The following is a 19,615-nucleotide window of genomic DNA, read 5'->3' as shown; positions in this document are numbered from 1 at the left end:
GAGCTGTGATTTATACAGCAGCAAGAAACATGGGTTTGTGTGTTTCCTTTTCACTCCAAGATTGCTCAAAATGTAGCAGAGCTGGAATGAAGTGATCATAGAAACCTTTGATCAAGAAATGTGTTGTTCAGGTCCACTATAATAAAAGTCTTGCAAATAGAAAAAAGAAAATGTCAAATTCCTGGACAGAAAACACTAAGATTACACAATATTATCGGACCGATATCGGAATCGTCCGGTAATGGCTTTAAATGTAAATATCGGCATCAGCCCAATATGTAAAATTATGCCGATATGCCTTGCCGATAAGAGGAATACATTAACTCACACGTGCTCAGGGTGTGCTAGCGATTAGATCACGTCAGTAGTGTGGCTCATTCTTGAAGCAAAGTTTTGCCTGAATGGTGATTAGATTCATTGTTTTGGATTGCTGCATTTAAACAGAATGCACTACAGAACAGGGATGCGCGGTATACCGGTACTGGAAAAATACAGGCATATATTACATTTCAAACGATACAATATCATAATTTTGCGCAATTCGGTATTTCATGTTGCTGTTGCAAAGTGCACCTGTAGGTGGCAGTGCTTCCCAAATTGCTGCGCAACCGGACAAATGTGACAACAGAACAACGTGATGGATCAAACAAATGAAACTCTTTATCAACACACCTGAATTTAATAAATTAATAAAAACCGTAAAGTGAAATATGGCATTACTTTGCATACAAAACAGATGGCAAAGGTGAAGGAACTGACCTTACTGCACCTGTATGCAAGTGTTGCTATAAATCCTAAAGTTTGATGTGTTGCTATGTTTCCACAGAGACAACACATCAAACCTTTTTAAGCACTTGTCGCTTGCTCATCCTGAACTTTTCAGAGAATTAAGAGATCGACAGGTGAGTGCATCATTCATAAATTCAGATTTAATTTGAACTTTTATTTACAACTGATCAACGCACATACATAAGAAGTGATCCAGTAACAACGAAAGCTCAAATGTGCATGTGTGACACGCTAGAACTAGTGAAGTTTTGGTCACGTAATATATGCACTTGCATTTCATACAGTCAAATATTAATTGAATTTGAATTAAGCAAGAGTTTTGCTGTATTAATTTTCGTATCAGTAATATGAAGGGAATGTTTCTGACGCGCTGCTGACCGCTAATTTGAAGCAGCCGAGAGAGTGAGATCTATATTTAATGCTTTTTTTTTTTGGCTATCGGAGTCTGAAAAAAATCTGAGAGAGAAATAATAATTTGATTTTGAATATTACTTTAACTGTTAGAATAACACTTTACAATAAAGCAACATTTGTTGCATTAATTGTGATACTTCAGTTGTTTTTTGTTTATTTCTTCAAACTCAGTCAAAATGTAACCTATCTTGCCGGTAGATTTTTTTGAGACATTTTATTTGCACTGAAAAGATAAGAAGATTTTAATATATTTTACTTCAGATGTGTTTTTTTTCTTTCTCCAACATCAAAATGTAACCCATGTTCCGTGTAGGGTTTTTGTTACAGTTTGATACAAAGGTATTGAAATATGATTGTTTTATTATTATTATTATTTTAATAATTCATTTCAATTCACTTATCTTTTGAGGCTGGTTATTTGTCACCTATGGTATCGATTTAGTATCGATACCGAGGTATTAAATTCTGATATCGTACCGAAGCCAAAATTATGGTATCAAGCCATCCGTACGACAGAATGACGCATTCGATAAGAGTAAACAGTAACGCCCCATTCACACGGGCATCGGTGTCAATGCCTCTCGTTTACTTTGAATGGAGTGATGTGATTGGCTGTTGTCCCTATGACGGTCGCGTCTGCACCAAGCTTCAGACACGCCTTCCTTCAAGCGTTGACGCCCCGTGTGAATGGTGCGTAATAGTACAGGCAGTGGCAGCAGCGGCAGCCTCTCCCCGGGTCCTAATGCCCGTTCAGTAACGAGTTTTAAATCTGTAAGAGGCGCTGTTGGCCTACTTCTAATAAAATGAAATACACAAATAACATTTAGACAGTGTTTCTGATTAAATAAAGCAGTAATTGATGTCATAAAATCATGAGTATGTTTTGATTTAAAGGTCAAAAGCTATAGTATACATTATAAAAAAAATAAATCACAAACATGACACTTGTAAATGTAATTATTTTATATACTGATTTATTCATTAATTTGTAATATGTTAGGTTAAACGTACCCAGTAAGCACACTTCCATTTTTGAGCTCAGATTATAAAAAGAAAAAATAATGTATTATCCTATTTGATGTCTTAACCAATTGATGTGTTTGTTACTACATACCTCCAGTAATTTTAAGTCAATCAATTATTGCACACATTATTGCACACTGAGATATGGGTCTCCATGTGTCCACAAGCCTTTTTTGGGTAAATTTCAGTACTTACTGTAAAATTAAGAGATTAATATGTAGACTTTTGCATATTATAACCTGGAATTTAGATGTGGGAAATAATTACTGTTAGATACAACAGATAGTTTAAGCAACACCGCGCAGATGCTACAGAACACAGTTAGCTGACTAGCTGTATAAGATTGTGTGCTACGCTAATATATTACTTCACAGGCATTACTGGCTTGTACTTTTAAATCCATAATATTATAAATTGGCAGTTTATTGCTGGTCTGTGGATATATACTGCTGTAATTTTTAAAGATTTCATATTATTGTAAGGCGAGCTTAAATGGTGCACTACTATGAAAATCACACAGCTTCAGTGTTACATCAATAAGAAAAAGTATAATTTCATATATATTGTTAATAATAGTTGTTCATATTAAAATATGTATAAACAATACATGACCCAGATTATATTGCAAAATCTTGTCATTTTAATAAATATTTCAGGAAATGTATAAAAAATTGTTGCTGTTCCCATTAAGCTCACTGTGCTCTCTTTAAACTACTCCACAATGAACGTCTATTTAAATACTTCATAAACAGACTTTCAATATAAACTGATGGTTGTCACTTTTTTAGTACAACTTTATAAAATGATTAATAACTTATTTTCACAGACTTAAGATGACAAAATCTAGACGTAACTATAGTTTATGTCCAAAGATGAAAGAGGCATGTCGTTCGTACAGAGGAGGAGCCATCAGAACCCTGTCGTATCCGTCCAGGAAAAAAGTGAATAAAGGCTAGAATACACTACACGACTTTCAAAATTTCAAAAGATTTTTAAAACACCAGGCATCATACACTTACTGACTTTTTAAATAGTGACAGAGGAAAACTGGCCATCATACACTAAACGACTGAGGATCACACACTGCCAGACTTTAAATTCCTTCCGATCACAACAAACTCACTCAGAAATGTGTGCATTGTTGCTGGGAGACACGTGACAAATTAAAACAATGTGTTTTAAAATCTGCTGAAAACATCAAACACGTTTGATCTCTTTTGACTGGATGGAATCAAAGAGTCTGTGATCACTATACATATTGTGATTTTCTATGGAATCAGTCGACTCAAATCTGCATACTGGTTCTGACCTTTGGCAACTAGCATCAACTTTTTCAGACTGTAAATCGGTGGAAAATCGGGGCAAAAATCATGTAGTGTATTCCAGCCTTAAGAGACTATAGATAAGTCGACATCCATTTAATAAGAGACTTCATAATGAGGCTAGTTTGTGTGTTCATCCCATAGACTGTATTTAAAAAAAAAAAAAAAAAAAAAAAATGGACGTAGAGTCCGTGACATCACCCGTAGGTTTCCGAAGAGCATTTTTGAAGCTCAAAGTGGACGGAGACGGCCATCGCCATCTTGACTGTGCATCACTCTCAGATAATCAAAAATGGGCAAAAAGGCGGGATGTGGGTGGAGCTGGTTCCTGAAACCACGCCCGACAAGCGTGACAGTGGTGACAGCAGCGGCCACGCCCTTAATTATGCAGAATTTTAAGGCTTGATTTAATTTAAACGTATGAGTAATAAAAAAAATTTCACCCACCCTCTCACAGTTGTCATGAAGGGCAAAATTAGCTATGAAGGGCAAAATCATTTTTTGAACCAGGCTGTAAACATGTTTTTTCTGCTGTAAAGGCATTTTGTGTGGCATTTTAATATGGGGAGTCTATGGGATTGACTCCCTTTTGCAGCCAGCCTCTAGCGGCCAGTCGATGAACTGCAGTTTAAGTCACTTCCGCCGTGTTGGTTTCAAGAGAGAGAGCGGGAGGTTGCCGCTTGGTTCATCCCGGGTGTGTCTCACTCGTACTGGAAAGTGAAGCTGCGGGCTCTTTGATCGCCCCCTGGTGGCTGGCTGCAGTACAGGTCATAAACCCCGCCCTCTCCATGTAAACGAATGGGACTTGAGTCATAACAAAAAAAAAAAAAAGACACTTCCAATACAATATTCCAAAATATGATTTTGGTCATTTAAGGTAGTTGTTATCACGCTGATATATGTTCAACTGTTCGTTTTTGTGGTAAGTTTGATTTTAGCTAGTAATTTGATGCTATAAAAACGGGGCGTGTCGTTATGCTTGATTGGGTCTGGGGGAGTTTGATTCTGCGGCTCCACCTCACGACTCTACTGCGCAGACTCTGGCTCCAAACGAATCTCTACTGCGCAGACTCTGGCTCCAAACGAATCTCTACTGCGCAGACTCTGGCTCCAAACGAATCTCTACTGCGCAGACTCTGGCTCCAAACGAATCTCTACTGCGCAGACTCTGGCTCCAAACGAATCTCTACTGCGCAGACTCTGGCTCCAAACGAATCTCTACTGCGCAGACTCTGGCTCCAAATGACGTCATTTACTCACAATGGCAGCGGCCATACTGAGATGTTTTGGCTTCACTTTTCTATAGTGGAAGGATGCGGAGACGCGTCGTCCATCTTTTTTTACAGTCTATGGTTCATCCCCATGATTTAAATGTTTTATTGGTTTGTTTTATTTGATTTTTGAATGTGTGTTACTTAGCTGAACGTGGACTAGTATAGATGTTGCAATGTGCTTAAATGACACTTCACTATGTATATATAACTGATCAAATTGAGTGCCTTGATGATTGATTTTAGTGTTCTGTTTTTTTGTGATTGACTCTGTACCTTCAAATTAAACATTTTTCAAGTATTCTTTAAAAAGACTGTTCAAAATAAACAAGAACTTTTAATAAAACGTGAGGTTTTTTGGCATTTAATGATGTACATGTTAATCAAAATGCTTTTGCCATTTAAAATAAAATTAGAATAAAATATTAATCTCTCACACAAAAATATCTAACTTCTTGTACCGAAACAAATATCTTGTGCACTAAAACTGTCTCAATGTAGAATTTGGTGTGCTTAATAAAAGAAAAATCAATAATTTTGACCCATACAATGGGTGAAATAAAGACCAATGTTTTGGAGAAATTTGGAATAATTACTGATTGACAAAAAACCCCATTGTTTTGGCCCTTGCAGGTGCAGTTTGGACTGCAATTTGTGTTAAAATCACAATAAAATGGAAACAGTGACAGATCATTTCTTCCTTATTGTGATGCATATGAAATTGAATTATCAAAAAAAGATCAACAAAAAAGGTAGGGTGGGGACTAGATCTGTTGTTGATTGGATTTACCTCTTCATAAAAGCAATGGTAATACTTTACTACAGGTAAACAATTAGGCTAATCTGCATGAAGAGTGCAATGTTTAATAGAAATGACCACTGAGTCTTTGCATGCATGCACTCTTTTCTGTAGATCTCATCTTTCATAAGCACTTAACCCTTATATTTCTAGGACCCAGGAGAAATTATTTTCTCTACTTTTTACCTCTCTCTGGCGCCTGTGTGTGTGTGTGTGTGTGTGTGTGTGTGTGTGTGTGTGTGTGAGAGAGAGAGAGAGTGAGAGCATGTTTGGTAAAGTGGGGGGAAGGGCAGTCTGTGCTCTAAACTCAAGGAAAGCAGTTGAGCTTCAGACTCAGTCAAAACAGCACACTGGAAAAAGCAGGAAGGCCAGTAGTCACTCCATTTAAAGCCCTGCAGTTTTGGTCCGACAGCTTATCAGAATTACCGGCCCGAGTCCGACCCGAGCCCGTCTTTTTTTCCCTCCTTCTCCTAAAACAGTTTATACTACTGTTTCGGCTATTAAAATAGTTCAGTTTTGTGTGTAATGGCAAAATTATTATATTTAGTTTCGTTTTTTTATTAAGTTAATTTAGAAAAACGTTTGGAGCATTTTTGTTCGTTAAATAGACTTAAGTTTTTTTTTGTTTTTTTAAAGTAACGACAAAGCGGCCAGCGGCATGAGCTGATCATAGCCTATGTTTGATAAATTTAGCCTTCTCATATCATCACGACTTGCCTAAAATAATATCTATAGATATACTAAAACAGTTCAAGTATATAACAATGTTTAAATGTTAAACCTGCGCTATAATAATAATGTATCTATATCTAAGTTTGTGCGGAGAGTGGAAGCTAAAGCGCGCTCTGCAGGACATGGAGGCTCCAGCGCAAATACTTGGATTTTTTTTTCAGTGGAAACTAATTAAAATAGCCTACGTCGTTAATTGTATTTTTTTTTTTTTTTAAGAGTAGTACATCATTCGGACCTGTAAAGGGTCTACTTGTATTTATGTGCACTCACAATACCAACAAAAGGTAGTCAAAGAAAACAAACATGATGCGCTTTCTGCCGTCTTGAACAGGAGCGCTTCACAAAAATGAACCGAAGCTGAGCGAATACAACAGACATGATAAATATATCTATAGAAAGCTTTAAATTATTACTTAACGAAATAAAAAAATTGAAAACAAAAACTCTTTTATTATAATCTTAATCATAATCAACAAAGATGCATTTCTCTCTAAAGGCGCGTCTAATGAGGAGACGGCGAGTCAGGATCAGCAACTTCATCCTTGCGACACGGACTCAGAAAACATTAGTTTATTAGTAAATAATTCAAATATCTCCTTACTATTTCCCACAGACACATTCATGGTTATGTTTGCTGGGGTTTTGCAGCAAGCTTTAGTCTATTGCGTGCATTTGAACGCAGAAGTATTCAGCTGCGCTGAAGTCACTTGAGCACCTGCTGCTGCGGGACACTAAACACCATCGAGCTGCTCTCAGTCGCGGCACGGTCTCGTGCTGTTTCCACCAGCGCGGCAATCTTTTTCATTACTAATCGATCAATGTCTACAATATAAAAATAAGGAGAAACCCAAACAGGTCCGAGGCCCAGCCCGCATCTGAACTATGACATGAAAATTGGCCCAAAGCCCGGCCCTAGAGGCGTAAAAAAGTCTGGCCCGGGCCGAAATGCAGGGCTCTAACTCCATCTTCCTCCAAAAGCCTCTGATAGTCTTCCTAACAACCAAAATTTTTACACATTTAATAAGTGAATACTACACAAAGTTAGAGTGAAAGAATCTCTGGAAACGTGTTTAAATTGATTGCTGCAAAGTGCCCACAGTTGTTGAATTCATTAAGGACTTGTGAAAGAAAAAGCAACTTGAGGCACCATGTTTCAATCTGATTACCCGTTTATTTCCACCACCACTGGATATTTTGGGGGGATGGGCTGACCTAATTCATGTTTAGTTCACAAGAAGGACAGCCTCATCTATGAGATCACAATGTTATTTTTCACAAAATGTGAACAACATGTTAGCTGAAAGGGTATATTTAATGGCCTCATTTGTTGAAAACATCCGTCTATTCAGCACTGCCATAATGGTTGTGTGTAACAATACAAAACACAATGACACACAAGTTGAAATGTAGGACTGCAAAGCATTTTAGAGACAGTCTACAAGTTGTAATTGAATGTGTAACAGTTTAAAAGACTCAAAAGCAATGGCTTACAAACACTTAACAGTAGGGGTGTGCAATATTTATTGTCCACAATATCGGAATTGTTTTAACAATATGCGAGCTGACATTCAGCAAAAAAACTAGGCTAAATAAAAAAACATGTATCGAGAGTCCAAAAGCATTTACTGCATGATGAAGCTATCAGAATGCCCCTACGATTAAAGCAATGTAAAGCAAAATTATCCCTGTATGTTTTTTATAAAGATAAGATATAGTTAAGTAATATTATACAAGCAAAAGTGCCGTTTTCCTGAAGGTTAGTGATCACGAATATTAACTTCATACAGTTTAAAAAAACTTTAAATTAGCATTAAGGGAATTACATTTTAGACACAATATTGTCTTTTTTTCCGCCAAATGAAAACAAAGCTGGAACAGACAACCCCACCCCCCCATGGATGTGTGCTACGACTAACTTAATTTGACTGTCGTTTAAACATAAGTGTTGTATCTGACTAGTCGACTAGTCTAAAAGCAAGAAACCCCCAAAAGATGGTAAGAAAAAAAAAACTGTGCTTGTGTAAATAATAGCCAACATTTGAAATACTTAATCTAAGAATCACATTGTCAAATCCCTTAATGAATTCCGCTAAAAATAGGTCACAATTATGCCGTACGCTCCACTCGCATTATCATCACTTAATTTTAGGCAGTCGTTAAAAAGAAAAAAAAGAGCAGCTCTGTACTCAATGTCAGCCAATGCATAGCGTATTTATTCAAATCAGCTGGGGCAATGCAGAATAATGGAAAAAATTAATAGCCTAACAAAATTCATCTTCATATAAATGTTATCCAACATATTAAAACAAGTAAAAAATAATTGATAATTGATTTTAATCGATTCTCATTTTTACGAAACGATATCGATTCTTAAATTCCAAGGATCGATTACTTAATGGACAGAACATTGAAGGGCACCTCACATCCTATAAATCGCAATCACCATTGTGCTTAGGTACTTTTAATATGAAAAAAAATGTAGATTTCAAATTCTGTCCATCAGGGATGGAAATTAGCACCCGCCACCAGCCAAATGCGGGTGATTTTGTGTTGTGGCGGGTAAACTCGCTTCACCTACCGGCCACTGTGGCGGGTAAATAAAAATAGAATACCGTTTCATCTGGACGGCGGACACTTTTAGAGGAGGCACCTAATGTTAGAGCCTGCAATACTGCGGTTTCACCAGTGTGGCACTGTAGCACCGTAGCGCAAGACTGTAGTTCAGCCCTCCTGGATGCATTCAAGAGAAGAAGACATACAGCGCTTCAGAGAAAATGCACCTGAACTTGAGCGGCGATTGGATGAACATGTTAATATATAGCTCGCTTTCGTCTCAGTAACTAAATAAACACAATAAAAACTGACAGCAGTGTGAAAACAGCATTTAAAAATGCATCTGATTACAACGATGTGGATGTTTGCATGAGCTCTGCTTTTCAGTAATGTAACGTTACTCCAGTAATGTCCGGACTAAAGCAGCTCTCCAGTGTGGAGCTAGCTAATTATTAAATATTTTTATTAGTGGGAAAAAAAATTGTTTCATTATAGTGACAGTTTGGTTTACAGAGACCAAAGCTTGATCTAGCTAAGGACTGTTTTGAAACCCTATAAGGTATTTTAAAATATTATGTTCTGAATAAAATAGTTTATCCAAAGCATCGTATCACTTACCTTTATTATGTTTCTTATCTATATGACTTACAAAAGGAGATGTTAGGCAGAATGTGTCATTCAGTTTCTTTTTCATGTCGCTAATTAAATGGTGAGAGAGTGTCTCTGTCTGTCATTTCATTTGTGTGCCAAATACATCTATTTGTATAATGAATTGGTGACACTTTACAATAAGGTATAATTTATTAACATTAGTTAATGTGTTAATTAACATCAATGAACAATGCATTTATTACATTTAACTATTAATCTTTGTTAATAAAAACTTAAAAAAACAGCATTAGTAAATGCTGAAATTAACTAACTTTTAGATTAACAAATGCTGTAGAAGTATTGTTCATTCTTAGTCCATGTTAACTAATGTTAAATGATGAACCTTATTGTAAAGTGTTGCCAATTAATTGTTTAATAATTGTAATTACATAATATACTTTTCTAAAGCTGAAGTGACCTTTATTTTAGAATATGTATAACTTAATATTTTAACTAATCACAAAAGCTGAATTATCAAAGTCTACTGGTCAATCAGTGGAATAATCGATGATTAGTCGATTAATCGTTCTAATAATTGTTAGATTATTCGATTATCAAAATAATCGTTTGTTGCAGCCCTAAGAGAAAACATCTCAGGAGGAGCCAGTGGACAAAGAGGCGAAGGTCAAAAAAAGTTTTTTTAAAGAACGATGGAGAAAAGCAGACAATGGGGAGTCCCGTGATTGGTTAGTTTACGAAGAGACAAGTCAATGTTCTGCTCGGTATGTCGTCAACACGCTTCAGAAGATGCCAAAACTAATACCCCAGGTTTCATAGACAAGGCTTAAAACTAATCCCAGACTAAAATCTAAGTCTGAGCTGTTTCAACTGAAACTTGCTCTGACAGATCTTAAAATATATCAGTCCCTTTATTTTGTCTCAAAATGCACAACAGTAATGTTTTTTCTAAGGCATGTTTATAAAAATTGCTTGAATGTCCTAATTGAACTATGGCCTAATCCTGGTTTAGTCTAAGCCCTGTCTGTGAAACCAGGCCATAGTTTCATTGTTGGGACTAAAAACCTAAAACTGGAAGCCATAAAAGACCACGAATCATCCGAGCAGGCGCAAATTGGACTGGGAGTGGGGAGGATGGGTGGAGGAATGTTAGTTTTTTGTTTAATCTGCTCTACTCATTTAATGAAATGTATATCAGTTCATGGTTTGTGTGTGTATAAGAGAGAAAGAGAAAATGTCAGTATTTCATTGAGACTTGAGATTAAATAAACTGCTTAAGTATTGTAGATCTTGTAGTATTAATTTTCACATGCAGTTACACATTGTCGGTTAAAAACAAGAAAGTGGCTGGTAGATTTTGAAATCCACCAGCCACAGTGGCCGGTGGACAAAAAAGTTAATTTCCATCCCTGCTGTCCATTGTATTGCAATATCCAAACAATAAATGCCATTTTGGTGCGGTTTAATGTGAAGTGACAGAACGCTGTAGCGCCTCAGTTGAACAGATGAGGCAGTGCGTAGTGCATGTCAACTGATCATCTCCTGCACATTAATACCAGATTCAAAACAAAATAAACTTGACTAAACATCCAAAGGGAAGTTAAAAGAGTACATCTTTACAATCCGTATCCTGTCTCATGTCAATCAGTGTTTTATCCGCGCAAAGATGTCAATATAACGGCTTGTAAACAATGTCATGTAGGGTCACATTTACCTCAGAAAAAACATATTCGGGTTAGAAAAATAAACTCTAGAGAGGGGCATTTTGCTAAATATTTGCAACATAATATATTCATTATAACTTTTACTGTTCTTCAATGTTTAATTTATATTTTTTATGACAGACCCCATTTAAATGTTTATATATATAAAGAAGTTGAAGTAGAAATATGTAATTGTAACTTTTATTATAAAACTTAATTAAGTGCAATTTAAGCAATTCAAGCATAAAAAAATCAGTCAGTTTTAACCTTCAATATTATAGTAATGTAGTACCAACTGACTCATGTATATTTTACAGCATTAAGAAAAAAAAAATTTCCTTGAGAAAATTTGACGTGTACCTGATAGGGACGGGTCATGATTTTCGAATATTCGATTAGTTGATTTAATAATAGAATATCGACTAGGCTGTGCAGTTTTTTTTGGACAATAATTCTCCATGTTTTCGGTGCTGAAGTGGTGGTGACGGGTTCATGTAACCAGAGGGCGGCGCTGCCAATAGACTTGGTTGGCGTCGCGTCATAGCTGTGTGGGCGGAGTCTGCATGGGGGAAAACGATCCTTTCCCGGTATCTACGGTATCTGTGACTAGACCAACGACCCAACGGAATGGCCATTATTTTTCCTAACCGACAACCTACGCTCGTTAACCAATTATTAACCGTTAACCGACAATTTTAAATTAAACAAAGTTAACCGTTATTTTAAATTAGAACTGAATTAAATTGGAAAGAATAAGTGTCTGTGACCTGTTAAAAATACTAACATTTGTTGTCCGGGTATTAATTTTACATGCGCAAAAAGCAACAAACAGAACATGAGGATTCACATGGTCATCATAGCTATCACATCACGCACCTGCAGCGCTTCTGCCAGCGGAGAAAAACATCATAAAGCTAGGCCCTATATATATATATATATATATATATATATATATATATAATATTTTGTTTGCCTTTAAATAAATAAAATTGTTCACAAAAATCTTTCTTTTAAGCCCCTGAGAATGGGAAACCCATTCTTTAATCATACAAGCAACACATTGTTTCAGAAAAATATGAAAAATTAAAGGGGTCATGAACTAAGAAATCAAAATTCCAGGGTTCAAAATTCAAGGGTTATTGCTGATGCTGTTCTGACTATATTGGATCGGATGTCGAACCACACAAGCGTGAGTAACTGTTTTGATTGGTAACAATTGCTTTGTCTTATTACATATCGTTTCATACACTACTATCAAAAGTTTTGAACAGTAAGATTTTTTGTTTTTTTTAAAGAATTCTCTTTCTGCTCACCAAAGAAAAAAAATTATACTGACTTCAAGCTTTTGAATGGTATAGTGTATAATGTTACAAAAGCTTTTAATTTCAGATAAATGCTGATCTTTGGATCTTTATATTAATCAAAGAATCCTGAAAGAAACAGTACTCAATAGTTTTAAATATTGAAGATAATAATAACAATAATGTTTCTTGAACAGCAAATCAGCATGATTTCTGAAGGATCATGTGACACAGCCATATCACCCTGCAGCCCAAGACTGGTTGCCCACTGAAGCTAAGCAGGGTTGAGCCTGGTCAGTACCTGGATGGGAGACCTACTGGGAAAACTCGGTTGCTATTGGAAGAAGTGTTAGTGAGGCCAGCAGGGGGTGCTCTCCCTGTGGTCTGTGTGGGTTCTAACGCCCCAGTATAGTGACGGGGACACTATACTGTAAAAAGCATTGTCTTTCGGATGAGACGTTAAACCGAGGTCCTGACTCTCTGTGGTCACTAAAAATCCCATGGCACTTTTCATAAAGTGTAGGGGTGTAACCCCGGTGTCCTGGCCAAATTATCAATCATGGCCTCCTAGTAATCCCCATCCACTTGATTGGCTCTATCACTCTCTCCTCTCCACCTGTAGCTGAAAAAAAACTGGGTGGTGATGGCGCAGTGGATAAGACCCGGGTTCGAATCCACTGTGAGACACCAATGTGTCCCTGAGCAAGACACTTAACCCCTAGTTGCTCCAGAGGCGTGCGACCTCTGACATATATAGCAATTGTAAGTCGCTTTGGATAAAAGCGTCAGCTAAATGAATAAATGTAAATGTAAATGTGTGTGGTGAGCGCACTGGCGCCGTTGTACTGTGGCTGCCGTCGCATCATCCAAGTGGATGCTGCACACTGGTGGTGGTTGAGGAGAGACCCCCACATGATTGTAAAGCGCTTTGGGTGTACGGCGATACACAAAAACGCTATATAAATGCATCATTCATTCATTCTGAAGACTGGAGTAATGATGCGGAAAACTTAGCTTTACTCACAGGAATAAATTCCATTTTAAAATATATTCAAATAGAAAGCAGTTATTTTAAATAGTAAAAAAACATTAAAAATATTACTGTTCAAAAACTTTTGACTGGTAGTGTATGTACTGAGTATTGGTTGCACCGAAGGCTAAGGTTGCACCGAAATGAAAATTCTTGGCCGAAGCTGAACAAAATTAAACACTGGGCCGAAGGCCAAATACCGAACATGGTTTTTTGCGTATTTTTCCCTGCAGATTTATAAATGATTCTCATTATGATTTTGGGCAGATGTTTGTCGCATGTATCACATTGCCACACGCCTTGTAGAAATTCATTAAAATGCTAACTGACGAGTAACAATGTTTCAGCGTAGATAATCTACAGCGTTTAATTTAGCGCTTTGGACTTTGAACCCTGGCTAACAAGCAGATAGCGCCGCGAGCTAGTGCAGCACTGTTTGAATGCATGCAATTTGTGTGTGTTAGGGCTGTGCGATTTGGGCAAAATGTCTAATTGCGATTTTTTTGGACAGATAATGCGATTGCGATTTGATTTGCGATTTTAAATTTGCAAAGCCAAGCTTAAGCTCAATATTGTCAATAATGTGCAGCACATATCGTTACCCTGCTGAAAAAAAACTAAACAATAGAAACCATCACAGAAATTCTTATAGGCCACGTACACACTGCAGCTAAATTCGGTTGTCAGTTCACCTTTTACTCCTTAATTGCGATCTGTACACACATAATTCACTAAAATACGGGAGTGACAACCGCTTTCGAAAACCGCATTAACACCCGAAAAATACAGGTAGTGAACGGAACTGAACTGGACAACTAGTTGTTAACGTATTTGAACGTGCATCTGTGTCTTTGTCTGTATGTGAGATCATGCAAGAAAATAACAGTGAAAGAAGTCTTAACGTTAGCACGGGGCTAGCTGCGCTCATGAGCCCTGCGGTAAAGTGTCAGTGTTGCCAGATCTTCATAGAAAAAACAACAAACAAGGACAAGCACAAAAACACTAAAACACCCAAATGCTTTGTTTTATAACACCAAAAAAAAAAACTCATATCCACAACAGATCACTTTATTAACTTCATAAAGTGCCTATCTTTATGAGATAAGACCAAACAACATGCCTAAAAGCGCTTGTAAAACCAATACAATTCCCATTATAACCCTTAAATCCATAAAATTTTCTATTGTGTTTTGGGAGGGGTTCTACTGTTTTTTTTTTTATTTTTTTTTTTTAGTTTATTTAATTGTTTAAGGCCATTTCGCGATTTCAATAATCATACAGTAGCCACAACCACAACCACCCCTTCCTCTTCTCATCAAAGACATGCAGTACTAAACAGTGCTTGTAATGATTGTGTTTCTCTGACAGTTTTGAATGCTTTCACTCTGCTGAAATTTGCTGCATTAGTGCACGCCTCTATTTGTTTCATTGATTGTTACAATTTATTCTGTCTTTTCACTTATTCGGCTGAACACTGAAAGAGCTTTTTTTGCTATTTTTGGCGGAATAAATTCGGTTGCCGAACATTTGGTGCATCCCTAATTTATGCGTTTTTAACCAAAAACACAGCAGCATCCATCTATGAAGGATGTAGGCTGTCAAACATACACAACTGTTTGCCAATCATAGCAGTGGGTGTTTACTTCCGAGTTTTCAATCCACCATGCCTATTCAATTTAATATATTCAAGATGGCGCTGTACATGACAGCCACGGTGCTTCGTTCTCCAGTTGTTTTAGTGTTTTTGTTAGTTTTTCCATTTTTTTGTTTCTCAAACACGATCAGTTTTACCAATGGAAGAACTGCTGAACATTCGGCAGAACACCACAAAATCTCCTACCAGTTTTCGATTATTTGGATGTTTTGCTGGACATTGTAGTCGGCGGAGCGGCGGCGCTGATCAAACGCAGGACGCGCAGACGGGGGAAGCGAGCCGTCATGCTCGTGAAGCTCAGACAGCGCGGATTTCAAATTCAAACATTCATCTGGCAAACCTACGCTCTCTACCCAACAAAACGGACAAACTCCTTCTGCTCTCCCGGATAAATAAGGATTTTTCAAACTCTGCTGCTCTGTTTCACGGAAAAAGTCGTGGCCTAATGTTTAGAGAGTTGGACTCGTAATCCAAAGGTTGCGGGTTCGAGTCTTGAGCCGGCAGGGATTGTAGGTGGGGGGGGAGTGAATGTCCAGCGCTCTCTCCACCCTCAATACCACGACTGAGGTGCCTTTGAGCAAGGCACCGAACCCCCAACTGCTCCCTGGGCGCCGCAGCATAAATGGTTGCCCACTGCTCCGGGTGTGTGTTCACTGCTGTGTGTGTGCATGTTGGATGGGTTAAATGCAGAGCACGAATTCCGAGTGTGGGTCACCATACTTGGCAGTATGTCACTTCACTTCAAACAGGTCCGTGGATGATGCAGTCAACATGGGACTGCATTACATCCTTCAACACCTGGAAAAATCAGAGACTTATGTGAGGATCCTGTTTGTGGATTTCAGTTCGGCCTTCAACACCATCATTCCAACACTCCTCCAGACCAAACTAACCCAGCTCTCTGTCCATAGCTCTATCGGTCAATGGATCACCAGCTTTCTGACAGATAGGCAACAGCTAGTGAGACTGTGGAAATTTGTGTCAGACAACTGCTCCACCAACACTGGTGCCTCTCAGGGCTGTGTTCTCTCCCCACTGCTCTTCTCCCTGTACACCAACGACTGCACCTCTAAGGACCCCTCTGTCAAGCTCTTGAAGTTTGCAGATGACACCACACTCATCTGCCTCATTCGGGATGGTGACGAGTCTGCCTACAGACAGGATGTTAAAGAGCTGACTGTCTGGTGCAGTCTAAACAACCTGGATACGCTCAAAACTGTGGAGATGATCATGGACTTCAGGAGAAACCCCCCTGCACTCTCCCTACTCACCATCATAGACAGCACTGTGGCTGCAGTGGAGACATTCAAGTTCCTGGGATCCATCATCTCCCAGGACCTGAATTGGGACACTCACATCGACCCCAACAAAGGTTGTACTTCCTTCGCCAGCTGATGAAGTTTAACCTGCCAGAGGAGTTGCTGAAACAGTTCTAATCAGCCGTCATCAAGTCTGTTCTGTGCACTTCAATAACTGTCTGGTTTGGCTCAGATACAAAATCAGGCATCAGAAGACTGTGCCAGTGCCAGTACCCAAGAACTGTATACATCCAGAGTGAGGAAAAGGGCTCAGAAAATCACTTTGGATCCCTCACATCCAAGTTAAAGCACTGAGGTCGTCAAATCAAGGTGCTCCTCGATGTTCCGAGAGCCAGATAAAAAAAATAAAGGTGAAAGAGCTTTTTCAGTGGTGGCACCTAATTTGTGGAATAGTTTACCGCTACACATAAGAACTGCTCAGACTGTTGGAATTTTTAAGTGTTTGCTTAAGACACACCTGTATTCCTTGGCTTTTATTTTGAGTTGAGACATTGTGACGTTTTTACTGTGTTTTGTTTGTGTGTGAGCTATTCCGGACATTGTGAAGCACTTTGGTCACCATGGTTGTTTTTTAAATGTGTTATATAAATAAAATTGAACTTGAAGTCATCCCCTTTTTGAACTTTTGCCATCTGGCCGGTGCTACAGAGCCCCAAATACCAGGACAGCCAGGCACAAGAACAGTTTCTTCCCCCAGGCAATCTACCTTATGAACAGTTAAATGCCCCCCCCCCCCCCCCCCCATCCATTATGCAATAACAATGTGCAACAACCTTATATTTATTTGCTACCACCTCCATCCTAGTACATCCCTGCATCTCCTTCTATTCCATTCTATCATCTATAGCACAACTGTACATATAATTATTTATTTTTTCAATTTTTTTTTGTTTATTTATAGTTACATGTGTATTTTTTATTCTCATCTTATTTTTATTGTCTGTGTGTCATTGTTGACTCTGTGAACTGGAAACTTATGACACTAAAACAAATTCCTTGTATGCCCAAGCATACTTGGCAATAAAAGCGCTTTCTGATTCTGATTCAAACAGAGCATTCTGATGAGGGGGGTTAAAACAGGGCAGTTCATGACCCCTTTAAAATAATTACATTTATTTCCAAAAATTATTTCAAAATAAACACTAAGAAAAATGCAGTAAACTAAGTTATTTTGTTCTGAAAGTTTCTCTAAACAACACTAACACAATACTACCCTTTCTGTGCCACTGACTTCCATCAATACATATGCTATTCAAACAAACAGAAAGAACACAAACATAAATTATGCACTGAAAATGACAGCAAGAAACGAGATGTTTACTGACCCAAATCAAAAGTGCCCACCTCAAAGTCTTAGACTTGCACTCACAGAGGGAGTAAAGCTGCATCTAGTGAATATTAAGTAATTTTTTCACAGAAAGAAAGTCTCCAAGGTGCAGGTCTGATCACATCAAGCTAATAAACTGTACTCACTTTCAGGATATCCAAGATGTAGATAAGTTTTTTTTCCCCTTATCAAAACAGATTTGGAGAAATTTAGCATTTTATCACTTGCTCACCAATGGACCCTTCTGCAGTGAAACAGCAGATAAAAACATCCCAATAATCCACAACTCAACTCTAGTCTATCAATTAACATCTTGTGAAGTGAAAAGCTGCATGTTTGTAATTAATTATTCATTAAGACTTTTTAACTTTAAATCATCACTTCTGGCCATAATAGTCCATAATCCATAATAATGACTCCTCTAGTGAAAAAGTGCATCCCCGGTTGTCCTCTCACATCAAAATCCATTTTCATATTTGTTTAGAACTTTTTTTGCTTGTAGATTGCGTTTGATCAGCATGTATTTCTCTCCTGCTTCAAACAAGATAATTTTTTTCACTGGAGAAAGCAATATTATAGATGGGGGACTTAGCCGTAAGCAACACTTTGAAGTAAAACGTCTTAATGATCAGTCTATTTATTACAAACACGCAGCTTTTAGCATCACAAGATGTTACGTGATGGACTGGAATTGTGTTGTGAATTATTGTGATGCTCTCCTTCAGACATCACCCATTCACTGCAGAGGATCCACTAGTAAGCAAGTCATGTAATGCTAAAAAAAAATTAAATGGTCTATGGTTAAGTGATTTTTCAGAAAATTTTCAGTTTTGTGTGAGCTATTCATTTAACCTCTAGCCTCCATATGCATAGCCCTAAAATCCTGAGCAACAGCAATATGATAGCTGTGTTTTGCAAATATTATCAGTGCACTATTACTGGTCCATGTACATTCACCAAATGTCCCTTGATGAGTCAAAATTGGATTTAACTAGAACTAAACTAGGCTCACAAATGCCATTTATCCAGTCATAGGAAATTGTGTGAATGCTTGTCATCAAGAACAGTACAGACAGGACACAACATCATGGCCATCCAGTCTAACCAATTCATCATCTTCAGAAGGAGGACATTAAAATATTATATAAATACTACTACTATAGATTAAGAACTGAAGCATGCACTAGTGTTTTCCAATAAAGTATCTAACTAGTAACTTCTATTAATTAAACCTGCAATAAAGCTGGATATATTATTTCCAGTGATGTGATTGCATGTCACTCTTACCTTGAGTCGTTTGACGACTTCATCGTTGCTGATTTTATCAGTGATCTCTTTGACACCGAGTGGGTAGATGATCTTTCCGTCCCCCACCGGTCTTTGCTGCTGAGGGAACTCCATCATCATTCTCCAGACAGACGGTCCTCTACTGGCCTCTATAGGCAACAACACTAAAGTTCAGCACACAAACCCACCACACCACTACAAAAACACTGAAAAACACCTTGTGCACTTCTGTTTCGTGCTCTCTGGGCGTGTAGCTAACATCTCTATAACCGTACAATGACACGAAAACCGTACAGACGACAGTTTACGGAAAAATACCAAATAAAAGCACGAAGCTAATGAAGCTAATAGCAGTCCTAGCCTGAGAGCTAACGAGACCCGCTCCGCTGCCGCGCTTTTACTCTAAAACGTAGTATCTATGTCTTTAAAGCTCTCCTGACAAGGGTCTCCACATATTATGCACATTCAGACATAACCACACT

At 37.9% G+C, this 19,615-nt stretch overlaps 1 protein-coding gene across 4 annotated transcripts in view; it reads right to left on the bottom strand.

Annotated features, from left to right (window-relative positions):
* LOC306874105 (sister chromatid cohesion protein PDS5 homolog A-like) overlaps positions 1 to 19,615 on the bottom strand; it is a 45,082-nt gene that overhangs the window by 24,931 nt on the left and 536 nt on the right. For all 4 annotated transcript variants that reach the window (XM_079423872.1, XM_079423874.1, XM_079423875.1 and 1 more), the window contains exon 2: positions 19,134 to 19,282. In XM_079423872.1, the coding sequence (XP_079279998.1) occupies positions 19,134 to 19,253 (120 nt within the window). In that variant the 5' untranslated portion in view covers positions 19,254 to 19,282. The remainder of the gene's footprint in view (positions 1 to 19,133; positions 19,283 to 19,615) is intronic.

This window comes from Barbus barbus (genome assembly GCF_936440315.1).
Source record: "Barbus barbus genome assembly, chromosome: 8".
NCBI classification, from domain to species: domain Eukaryota; kingdom Metazoa; phylum Chordata; class Actinopteri; order Cypriniformes; family Cyprinidae; genus Barbus; species Barbus barbus.
The sequence above is the reverse complement of the archived record's forward strand: the minus strand, read 5'-3'. Positions and strand labels throughout refer to the sequence as shown.